Here is a 12,577-nt window from a genome sequence, read left to right on the forward strand (position 1 = left end):
CTTCCTACTGTGTCAGTGACTTCTCAGGCTCTTTTGGGACTATGACTCCTTAGTATCTTACCATTTACTGGATCTTACCGTAGTTGCCTGTTTCCCAGGCAAGAGCAAGAGCTACATTTTCACATTTTCATTACTGTTGTACTGTGTCTCTACAGTGACTGGGTATTAGCCACTCAGGAAAAATTTATTGAATTAAAATTAAGTTTTAACTAACTGATACATTTTCCTGGTTGAGTTTTACCGGGCATCGTTGACATTAAATTTAGTCCAAGAATGTTATCTCAAAATGAATGCTTTGGGTGCCCCTTTGGGGAAGTTCATAACATGCAATTTTTCTATGTAGGTATCCTGGAACATTCAAGCTTCACAGACTTTTCTGAGATGCATTATAAAAATTAAAAGTGTTAGAAAGAAAGAAAGAAACATTGCTTGTTACATTAGCCAGGAGTGGAAGTCCCCAGTTCATGAGGGCACCCTTATTCATATAAAAAGAAAGAGATTCTTTGTATGAGGGAGAAAAAAAAAACACTATAGTGATCACTACCATGGTTGAGAATAGAATTCTAATTCTACTTTTCTCACCAATTTTTGTGTGACCATAAGACATTTTCTCTGCAGACCCGTTTTATTTGGACCCAGTTTTATCCTTTTCTTTTTCATTATTATCCCTGTCCTTTTCATTTTGTTGCCTATCCTTTTCTTTTGGATAGGGATGAAAATATTAATTTTTACTATTACTAGGATTACATTATAATTCTACAAGTAAAGTTCCATTTTGTTGAATTTTCTAGGGACATGCAAATTGTGATGATATAATTTTTTTAGAAAAGTTTTCAGTTTTAGTGAATATTGTCAGTTTGTAGGTAGAAGAATCAACAATCTCTGTGTGATAAATTATCAGTAGTCAGTTAGTGCTTTAGATGCAGTAAGACTAGTAAGAAATGGTCTATTATTATTATTAATTCTTAATCGTGCTCCCCATAGACCTTAACATTCCAAGTTTTCTTGATTCTTATAAAGTTCCCAGTTCTGCCAACTGAACTTCTCTTTGGTGACTCCCATCCTTTGCAACCCAGTTAGCGTTGAGTTTGAGATTAAGGGAAGATTCTACATCTTTTGGGTGTTGTGCATCTATCAACCCGTTCTTTTTTTTCCCCCCCACAAGAAAATCTTTTCCCTGCTAAGGTTAACTTCTTCGCCTTCCATCCTTTTTTTTTTTTTTTTAAAGATTGATTTACTTGAGAGAGAGTGTGCATGCTCATGCAGGTGTGCGCACATACCTGGGGGAGGGGAGGAGACAGAGAATCTCAAGCTGACTCCCTGCTGAGTGCGGAGCCCGACTCAGGGCTCAATCATGGATCATGACCTGAGCTGAAATCAAGAGTCAGTTGCTTAACCAACTCAGCCCCCCAGGCGCCCCATCCTTTTTTTTTCTTTTTTTAATGATTTTATTTATTCGAGAGCAGAGTGAGAGAGAGAGCACACATGAGCAGGGGAATAGGAAGGGGCAGAGGGAGAGGGAAAAGCAAACTCCCCACTGAGCAGGGAAACCGACTCCCAAGACCCTGGGATCATGACCTGAGCTGAAGGCAAATGCTTGACTGACTGAGCCACCCAGGCGACCCCCATCCTGTTTTTTTAAATTAAACTTCTTTTTTTGAGATAATTGTAAATTCAAATGCCATTGTAAGAAATAATACAGAGAGATACCATGAATCATTTGCCCAGTTCGTCTCCTTGGTAACATCTTATAAACTACCGTACAGTATCAGCCAGGCAATTGACATTGATACAGTCAAGATAGAGAATGTTTCCACACCACAAAAATTCTTCATGCTGCTATTTTATAGCCACACCTGCTTCCCTTTTGCTCTCTGCCCCTTTTCAATCCCTTTAACTAGTAACCGTGTCTCCATTTCTATGCTTTTTTTATTTCAAGGATGTTACATAAATAGAACATACTGTATATAACATTTTAGGATCGGCTTTTTAAATTCAGCATAATATTCTGGAAAGTCATCCAAGTTGTATATATCAGTAGTTTTTTCCTTTTTCTTGGTGAGTTGTATTCCAGTACGGGTGTTCCACAGTTTGTTAGCCATTTACCTGTTTAAGAACATCTGGATGATTTTCTGGTTTTGGCTTTGAATGTTTATATACAGGTTTTGTGTGACCATAAGAGTGCTATTGCTGGGTCATGCATATGGTAGTTCCTGTTTCGTTTTTTTTTAAGAAACTGCCAAACTGTTTTCCGTGGCTGTGCTATTTTATATTCTCACCAGCAGTTTATGAGTGACCCAGTTTCTCTTCATTCTTGTTAGCATTTAGCGTTTTTTAAACATTTTAATAGGTGTGTGCTGATATCTCCTTGTGGTTTTTATTTGTGTTGTCATTGCTCAATGTCATTTGTATGTCATTGCATAGCATTTGATAAAGACAAATTGGTTTTTTGTTCTTGTTTTTTAAATTAATTTACATATTCTAATAGATACGTAGTGGTGTCTCATTGTGGTTTGAATTTGTATTTGCCCAATGGCTAATGATACCGAACAGCCTTTGATGTGTTTATTTGCCATCTGTATGTCCTCTTCAGTGAAATGTCTGTACGTGTCTTCTGCCCATTTTCTAATTGGATTCGTTTATATTCCTTTGAGTTTTGAGAGTTCTTTATATATTCCAGATACTACTCGTTTGTCAGATATGTGGTTTGTAGGTACTTTCTCTCAGTCTGTAGCTTGTCTTTCATCCTTTTCACATGGTCTGTTGCAGAACAAAGTTTCTAATTTTCACGAGGTCCAGTTTATCTGCCTTATTTACCTTTATGGATTGTGCTTTCAATTCAGAAGTCTTCGCTTTACTAGATCTCAAAGATTTTCACTGATTTTTTTTTTCTAAAAATTTTCATAATTTTATGTTTTACATTTAATTTCATGATCCATTTTCAGTTAATTTTATTTAATTTATTTTTTTGGTGGTGTATGGATATCCAGTTGCTCTAGCTCTGTTGAAAAACTTTTCCGGGGCACCTGGGTGGCTCAGTCTAAGCGTCTGCCTTCGGCTCAGGGCGTGATCCTGGCGTTCTGGGATCGAGCCCCACATCAGGCTCCTCTGCTGGGAGCCTGCTTCTTCCTCTCCCACTCCCCCTGCTTGTGTTCCCTCTTTCACTGGCTGTCTCTCTCTCTCTCTCTCAAATAAATAAATAAAATCTTTAAAAAAAAAAAAACTATTTTCCTCCATTGGGTTACTTTTGCACTTTTGTCAAAAATCAGTTGGACAATATTTGGGTCTGTGTCTGAGTTTTCTGTTTTATTATATTAATGCATGTGTCTCTTCACTGATATCACATGATTTTGATTACTGTACCTATATAGTAAGCCTTAATATCCCGCAGAATGATTATTTCCATTTTCTTCTTTGCCGAGATTGTTTTAGCTGTTCTAGGGCCTGTGCCTTTCCATATAAATTTTAGAATAAAATTGTCTGTGTTTATAAAATAAATACCTTGCTGGGTTGTTTTAGGAATTACATTAAGCCTGTAGATCAATTTAAGGGGAATTGACATCTTGACTATGTTGAGTTTTCCAGTCTGTGGACTGTCCATCCCACTTTACTCTGCTTTAGTTGATTGAACAAATGTATTTTCTATGCTGCTTGTGTGTTAGGAACTATGTTTGAACAGAGATGGTAGCTGATGGAGAATGTGGGTTTTGTGATGAGTAAGTAATCTCTGAGAGTTAGATACAGAGGAAGGTAGGTGGCAACAAAGAAGAGAAGTTATTGCCTTTGAGAGTTAGTGAGCCGTCATAAAGGGGTTGACACTTCAAGCTGGGTCTCGGATAAATAGGCATTTTCCAAGCACAAAAGGGTAAAGTCATTCTTGTCCTAATCCTGACCTACATTTTCCCCTTTATATTCTTCAGTTTTGGTCATTGGGCTTATTCTAATATTTTAGGTTTTTTCTTTGTACTTTGTCGTTTCTGAGCTTCTGTTTGTGCTTTTGCTTCTTGTGAAAGCTTCTTTCCTCACTTCTGTGAACTGGAATTATATTCATCCTTTAACACTCAGATTAAATTAGATTTTGTCTCCTTCCCTAAGCCAGTCCACAGTGTTTAAATTGCATAGCATCATTGCTAGAAACATTTACTTTGACCCCTAACGTCTTATAGTGGTAGGTCTTATTCATGTATTGAGTTTTTGGAGTTAGCCCATTTTATGTTGTAGCACCAGTCAGACGTGGATCAGAGGTAGCACTGTAGGGCCTAAAATTTGCTATTCCGTCTGAGGTCCCTGGGTCTTCATCATTCACATCTCTGATCAAATGTCACCTCCTCTGAGACTCCCTGACCACCTAAGATAGATGTACCTTGCCCTCCAATTTCTTTCCTGACCCCTTGTCCAGCTTTAGTTCTTTCCATAGAATTTATTTGTACCTAAACTGGTATCATTTGTCTGACTTATTTTCTGTCTGCCCAGTGAAATAGAAGTACCGTGGAGAACAGACATGGGTCTTGATCATGCTATATCCCAGGGGCTAGAACCTTGCCTGGCACATTGTAAGATGCTTAATAAATATTAGTTGAGTAAATGAGTGAATAACAGGGTTTTGTGTTTGTATATCAGAATGTTAAAAAATTTTCAGTCATATGCTAATTCAACTCAGTCTTCTTAAATCGTTAGTTTTTTTTTTTTTTTAAGATTTTATTTATTTATTCGACAGAGGTAGAGACAGCCAGCGAGACAGGGAACACAAGCAGGGGGAGTGGGAGAGGAAGAAGCAGGCTCATAGCGGAGGAGCCTGATGTGGGGCTCGATCCATAACGCCGGGATCACGCCCTGAGCCGAAGGCAGACGCTTAACGACTGTGCTACCCAGGTGCCCCAAATCGTTAGTTTTTAATTAAGAAATGGGCCACTTTCTAGGCTTTTACTGAATTATAATCTCTGGGAGATAGGCCCTGAGCATGTTCATTTTGGTGAAAGCTCCCCAGGTGAGTTAGTGCTTCCAATCTAGTGAACTGTAATTGCTGTCTTCTCTGGAGTGGGATCAGCAAGAGGTGTTCTGGTTATTTTGTACTTTTTTCAACATGTGGATAGAAGACCAGGTCCAATGGCTTTGGTACTGCTTAGGTTTGTGAAAAAACAGGCAGGCAAAAACTTGGGCATGGATTGCTGAATGAACAAGGGAGTATGCAAATATGACAGACTTACATTTCAAGTGGTAAGGATTGGTTTGAAAACTTTAACAACCTTACTTTGTTGTTTTCTGAACATGCGAATGTGATGGTTTAGGAAAAGAGTCCATTTAATGGTGACAAATCTACTTTTTCAGAAATGTATGCTTTCCAGAAATTAGTTTCTTTCTATATATACGTATCTTCTTTCATTTTTCTGTGAGACTCTGATCTTGTAAATCAGAGATGTAGGAATTTTGCCTCTAACAGGGGAGAGACTTCCTGTATTAATTTATGCCACCCACTGTATTTTTACCAGTGTCCAGTAGGTGTTTGCACCTGATAGTTACTCAGAACTGTGTTCTGTAGTCTTTAGAAACTTCTTCAGTTTCTGTTTGGTTAAGCGTATGTGGCTTTTAGTTGAATGTGGTAAGTCTAAGGTCGTTAGGAAAGGAGTCAAGAGTAAGCGTGGCTACTGGAGAAGGAGTAATGGGTGGGGGTCAGAAGACAAAAGGGTCTGCACAATGGCTGTGTGATTATGGACAAATCACCTAATTTCTTTCTATTTCCTCATCAGTAACTATGCTAAATTATCTTTTCTAATTTGTAGGATTGTGAGACTCAAATGAAATAATGAAATAATGAAGGATATTACTACTGTAGAACCAAAGGAGGTGTAAGCAGCCATTTGGTTTACTTCTTTCTACCATGTATGTAGCACAACCAACATTTAATCAAGTTCTTTGGATATACAGAATGAAATGGTGCGCATAATGAATATTTTCTCATTAGAGATTTATCGAGGAAAACTTCTGTACAAGATTTTAAAATTTTGTTAATAGAATTTGTTTTAACCAGATGACCTTATAAATTGTGCCTAGAAACATGAAAGTGGTCTTCATGTGGCTCTTTTTGTGTTCTGTAATGGCATTTGCTGTGATGGGATTTCATTTGCAGAGGTTTAGGCCTAAATTGGGGTCCTGTGATACATGCCTTTGCTTTTACTGTGTGTAATTGTCCCTTAGTAGGGTTGGTTTTAGTTCTGAACTCTGGTTGCATTCAGAACATTCTTACAGAATGTTCTTGAAAATTAATAGTAGGAGGATTGTGGAATATAATTTTAAACTTTGAGAAGATACTTTAGGATCCTAGAGTGCCTTCATTGTTATCAAGAATGCCCATTATTATTTTACATAAGAAGTTTGCTTGCTAAATAGTTTGAATTTTTAGAATGCCAGAAATCCTTTTATTGCAGTAGCAATGCTTCTTCAAACCCAATGCTTTTATTCTTGTTAATACCATTAACTATTAGCCACCCTGCTACAGTATATTATCTGACTTGCATTTTATTTCCCCTGCAATAGTCTACCTTAAGACAATGATGAAAAAGAACAATGAGGAGAGAAGTGGCTCTGACATCTCAAAACCTATTATAGAAGGCTGTAAGCATTTAAAACTTTGTGTAACTGGTTGAAGATTAGGCAGATAAGTCGTTTAGAGTTACTCAGAAATAAATTCTGTGGGGGCACCTGGGTGGCTCAGTCAGTTAAGTATCTGACTCTTGATTTCAGCTCAGGTCATAATCTCAGGGTCATGAGTTCAGGCCCTGCATTGGGCTCCACACTGGGTGTGGAGCCTAGTTAAAAAAAAAAAAGAAAAGAGAGAAGAAATTATATGTTATGTAAATTAGATATCGTCTGTGTACATAAATATGTATTTATTATAAGTAACATGCATTATATTTATAAAACAGAACAGCCTAGCCCTTCAGCATTATTTTAAATATTCTGGGTTATGAAGATCCACAGATCAGTGGGGGAGAGGGTAGGATTATTCAGTATAATTTGTTGCAACAAATTGGATGACTGGAAAAAAGCTTATACATCAAAATGATAGGAAATAAAACACTAACATCCCAGTAGATTAAAGGCAGATATCAGAAACAGTTTATTTCAGTAAGTAGACCTGGGTCACAAGTATGGAAATATGTTCAACTTCACTGTTAGATAAATGTATAATGAAACAATATATTTTTGCAAAGTTTATTTAATTTTAAAAAATTATTACATGAATAAACCCAATATAGGTAAAGATGGGTGAAAATAACCGCTCCGTTCATTGCCGGAGTAAGAGTGAATTGGTAGACTTGCTTTGGAGAATGGTGTTATGAAACATGCAAGTGGCCTTTAATATGCTTATAACCTTTGGCTTAGTAATTCTTCTAAGAGTCTACTCTAAGCTGGGGCGCCTGGGTGGCACAGCGGTTAAGCGTCTACCTTCGGCTCAGGGCGTGATCCCGGCGTTCTGGGATCGAGCCCCACATCAGGCTCCTCAGCTATGAGCCTGCTTCTTCCTCTCCCACTCCCCCTGCTTGTGTTCCCTCTCTTGCTGGCTGTCTCTGTCTCTTCAAAAAAATAAATAAAATCTTAAAAAAAAAGAGTCTACTCTAAGCTGATAAGTCTGATTGGCCTCCTAGTATAGCTTTATAGAAAAGATCATCTTAATCACGTTATTTTATATGAAAGCAAAGCACTGTCTGAGAATAGAAATTCTGTTATAAATTATACCATCTATAAAGTGACTTAAAACAATTAAAAAGCTAACTATGGATAATTTATAATAATATAGAAGAATTTTTGGTAAAAAAGGGTGGGATATAAAATGATAAGTAGGGGATGATCGAGCTGTTAAGAAAAGCACAGGAAAAAAATGCTAGAAGCAAATATATCACAGCAGTAACATTTTTTGGGCTTAGAACTGTGAGTGGTATATTTTCTAGATTTTTTTTTTAAAGATTTTTATTTATTTATTTGACAGACAGCCAGCGAGAGAGGGAACACAAGCAGGGGGAGTGGGAGAGGAAGAAGCAGCCTCCCAGCGGAGGAGCCTGATGCGGGGCTCGATCCCAGGACGCCGGGATCACGCCCTGAGCTGAAGGCAGATGCTTAGCGACTGAGCCACCCAGGCGCCCCATATTTTCTAGATTTTTTTATCCTAGGCATGTTTTTGGTAGAATAGAGAATAATTTTAAAATAATTCTGAGCTTTAATATTGTTTATCTTGGGAAACATGAAATTACTATAGTGGCTTTGCTTTTTTTGCTTTTAGACTGAATATTGTTATAGAAATATGCTACTGATAAGATAGTTTGTAGAAATAAGGAAAGCAAATTACTTATGTAAATATTTCCAAATATACTACATGGTGGATTGTATTTTTGTTCACTGAAATCTGCTTCCCCTCCCCCTGGAGGAGGATTTTACTTCCCTACTTGTTGAAGTTCACGGAATGTGAGTAGAAGTGGTATCTGTCAGGTTGGGGATAAAGCTTTAAAAATCAGTTTGTGCTTCATTATATACCCTTTTTCTTTTGCCACAATGACTGACAGTATTCTAGGTAGAGGTTGTTCCATCAGTCCGGATCTCAGAGTAAAGGTGACATGGAGCACAGGATGGACGTGTTTCATGAGTGAAAAATAAACCTTTGTTGTAAGTCACTGATTTTGAGGTCATATGTTACTGCAGAATCGTCCCTCTCCTCTCTGAGCAGCATCTGAAATAGTGGATAGGAGAAATATTTAGAACAAATACTATATTTTGTTTTACGTTTCCAAAAGTAGTAGTCTTTGGCTGTATTTTATTTTATTTTATTTTATTTTAATTTTTTAAAAGATTTATTTATTAAATTTGAGAGACAGAGTGAGCGTGCCCACACAAGCAGGGGGAGGGGAAGAGGAGGGGGAGGGAATCTCAAGCAGACTCCCTGCTGAACACAGAGCCCAATGCAGGGCTTGATCTCACCACCCTGAGATCGTGACCTGAGCTGAAATCAAGAGTTGGCTGTTTAACCAGCTGAGCCCCCCAGGGACCCCGCTTTGGCTATATTTTAGATCAGGGGTTGGCAAACTTTTTCTGTAACGGGCCAGAGCTTTGTGGGCCATGTACTCTCTTTTGGGACTCCTCACCTCTGCTCTTGTAGCCCCAGAGCAGCCCTAGACAATACATAAGTGAATGAGAACGGCTATGTTCCAGTAAAACCTTATTTAAAAAATAGGTGGGCCAGATTTGGCCCAGGGGCCTTAGTTTGCTAACCTCGTTTTAGATCACAGACTCAGAATCTTGGGGTTAGAAGGAAATTTAAATCTTCGTATTAATCCTTGTCTGTGTGAGAATTCCTTCTTCAGTGTTGCTGAGTTACTGACAGGCTGCCACTCAAGTCTCTTGCAGTGACTCTGGTGTGATGGTATACTGTCCTAGGAGGCAAGCGAGTTCATTTTCAAGTAGGTCTGATGGTTTTAGTGAGCCAAAATGTGCGTCCCTGTAGCTTCCATCCAGTGGTCCTAGTTCTTTCTCTCCAGAGCATGAATTCAAGCCCTGTCACGTCCTCTCAGTGTGATTGATCTTCATGTTAACTCACTCCACAGCTCTCAGACTAGATTCTTCCTAGTTCTTTGAAGTGTGCTTTCAACCCTGTGGCCACACCCTTCTCCATTTCCTTAATTAAAGCTTTTCTCATCATCTTTCCTCAGCTTCTTGGAATGTCAGAATCCTACTTAGTTTCTGGGTTCAGCTCAATCAAATGTTGGTCGGCTCTCTGTTCCCACAGAGATAGAATATCTTTTGTTTAAAAAGCATTTGTGGAGGGGCGCCTGGGTGGCTCAGTCGTTAAGCGTCTGCCTCCGGCTCAGGGCGTGATCCCTGCGTTATGGGATCGAGCCCCACGTCAGGCTCCTCCGCTGGGAGCCTGCTTCTTCCTCTCCCACTCCCCCTGCTTGTGCTCCCTCTCTCGCTGGCTATCTCTCTCTCTCTGTCGAATGAATAAATAAAATCTTTAAAAAAAAAAAAAAAAGCATTTGTGGAATCCTTACTAAATTCTAAGTGAGATGCTTGAAAACATGGGTACTGAGGATACACTCATGATTAAACAAGGTTTCTGGCTCCATAAGTTACAGGTAACACCATAAGTGATGTTGGATGCCAGATAAAAGCTGCTGGTATTTTTTTGTTTGCTTGTTTTTTTGTTTTTGTTTTTTAAAGATTTTATTTATTTATTTATTTGACACAGAGACAGCCAGTGAGAGAGACAGCCAGTGAGAGAGAGACAAGCAGGGGGAGTGGGAGAGGAAGAAGCAGGCTCCCAGCAGAGGAGCCCCTGAGCCGAAGGCAGACGCTTAACTAAGACTGAGCCACCCAGGCACCCCTTGCTGGTTGTTTTTGAATTGGTTATTAACTTAAGTTCCAAAATACCCGAAAGATTTTATAGTCTCAAAATTAAATGTATTTTTAAGTACACTAAAAACAGAAGATGCAAATACTCAAATACGTTATTTAGTAGAAATGTCTTTTACCTTTTGTTGTTAGGTTAAGTAGTTTCTACGTAGACCTTGGAATATAACTTCTTTTAAATAGTTGAAAATGTTAATAGTTCTAATGTGTGTGAATGAGGATTTTCTCACTACTATGCCGAAAGGCAAAATGGTAATAAGTACATGTTACAAATTGAACTTTCAGAATAAAGTCTTATATATATTACTTTTATTTTTTGGTATTTGGGGGATTTTTTGGTAAGGGTTCATTTGAAATAGGGTTCTGCTATTTAAAAAATTGAGAATCACTAGTTTAAATGTCTCCATCTTTCTTCTTCATTAAAGCAAAGCAGGTTCTTAATTTGTTTCCTTTGGTGTTTTATGCATGACTGAAACATCACTTAATGCTTATTAGCCAGTCTGACTTGATTTTGGTCTTTAGAGGATTCCTCCTGGTTGATTTTTACTGTACTTCTCTAATGAAGTTGGTCAGGGTCTAGCATATATTGAGTCATAAAGAGAATCAAGTATTCTAGGCATGTAGTGTGACCTCAGTGACGTGGAGCAGAACCATCCCCACTCGTGGTCTGCCCTCTGTATGTCTGCATTGTTTGAGTTCGTTATTTTGAGGGAAAGGAGGTAGAGCTAATTAAAAAAAGGCAAAGAGCTTTATTTAGCTTAAACATTTGAGACGTCTTTGTCCTGTGTCGCCTTTGTACCAGTTCTCCTACATACTAAATGGTGCAGTTGTTTTAAAATCAAATGTGGAGCTTCAGTTTTCACTGTCTCCATTGTTCTCATTAAGGTATTTTTTGGCCCAGATTACTTTGTCTCTTGTTTAAGTTAACCGTCTACTTTCTGCCACCCAGAAGCGTAACCCCCTGTTTTCTTAATCAAGTCCTGAATTGAAATACAGTGCAGTCCAGGGCTGAGAACAAGTCCCGTAGTGCACGCTGACCTCCCTGTAGGTAGACACTGTCTCTACAGTCACTAGGCTTTTGGTGCTGTTTGCTGAGTTACCACCATTGTCCTTAGGAGATACATTGTTATACGTTTGCAAAGCTTTCTTTCCAAGATATTTGTAAAATTCTTAACTTGTACAATCCTATTCCTGAGAAGCACAGTTTAGGTGAAGAATTTTCTCGTTGATCAGTTGCTCTTTGGTGGAACTTGTGTTTTGTCAAGAAAGGATACGTAAATGCACATAGAAAAAGAAAGGAGTATATGTTTAAGCTGTAAGTTTTAGAACCTGATTTTAGATTTATTAAAACTTGAAAATGTTACTATTTTACAGGCCTTTTATTTGAAATTGGTCTTCTTTATAAAAGACCCTTGTTCAGGATGTTGAAGGAGCTAATAATTTTGGCTTAAAAGGTTGTTAATAGGAAACCTTCATAGTTTTACTTTGGTTGAAATATTTCTAGTAAGTTTTCATGTAGCAAATACCACTTCTCCAGTTAGAATGGCAAAGCTTTAAAAAGTTTGGAAAAGTTGGAGGTGCCTTATGGCTCAGTCATTTGAGTGTCTGACTCTTGGTTTCAGCTCAAGGTCATGACCTCAGGGTCTTGGGTTCAAGCCCCACATCAGGCTCTGCATTCAGCCTGGAGTCTGCTTGCGGATTCTCTCTCTTCCTCTGCCCTCCCCCGCCCCCTGGCATATAAATAAATAAATCTTAAAAAAAAAAAAAGTTTGGGAAAGTTGATTGAGTGTATGCTGACTTTTGTATTAATATAGAAATTTTTATTTTGCAAATGGCTCCCTTTATCTTCATTGATCTTTTTCTGAAACTTTTTTCTGAAGTGTAGAATGTAGATATTCTTATTGAGAGACAGTAAGTTGGAGAAGGAGCATGGGAGCAGAAATCAAGGCTTGGATTTTAATTTAATTCTAGGTCTTTGTCACTTATTAGCTAATCCCATCTCTTAAAACTGTAAGATTTTCATATATTTAATTTTCACAAGCATCTCTAAAGTGGTAGTAGTAATAATAATGTTGCAGAACTGAAAATTAAATGCAAATAAAATTACAGAGATAATAAAATTCAAGTTAGTATTAGTATGTGAATGATATTGTTTTGCTAAAACTAAATTCCTGTTTACGAT

General features: G+C 38.0%; 1 protein-coding gene across 10 annotated transcripts in view; it reads left to right on the forward strand.

Annotated features, from left to right (window-relative positions):
* Positions 1-12,577, forward strand: part of REV1 (REV1 DNA directed polymerase) — a 92,625-nt gene that overhangs the window by 29,016 nt on the left and 51,032 nt on the right. Inside the window, exon 2 of one of the 10 annotated variants that reach the window (XM_026487807.4) lies at positions 5,781-5,880. The exons of 5 other annotated variants lie outside the window; for them this stretch is intronic. Coding sequence is in view for 2 of the 5 variants with exons in the window: in XM_057309251.1 (XP_057165234.1) it covers positions 6,549-6,612 (64 nt within the window). In the remaining 3 variants the exon portion in view is untranslated. Of the gene's footprint in view, positions 1-5,780; positions 5,935-6,005; positions 6,613-12,577 lie in introns of those variants that run through there. 4 more of the 10 variants (XM_044378692.3, XM_026487789.4, XM_057309251.1 and 1 more) reach the window with 4 other exon arrangements.

The sequence above is a fragment of the Ursus arctos genome, unplaced genomic scaffold (genome assembly GCF_023065955.2).
Source record: "Ursus arctos isolate Adak ecotype North America unplaced genomic scaffold, UrsArc2.0 scaffold_8, whole genome shotgun sequence".
NCBI classification, from domain to species: domain Eukaryota; kingdom Metazoa; phylum Chordata; class Mammalia; order Carnivora; family Ursidae; genus Ursus; species Ursus arctos.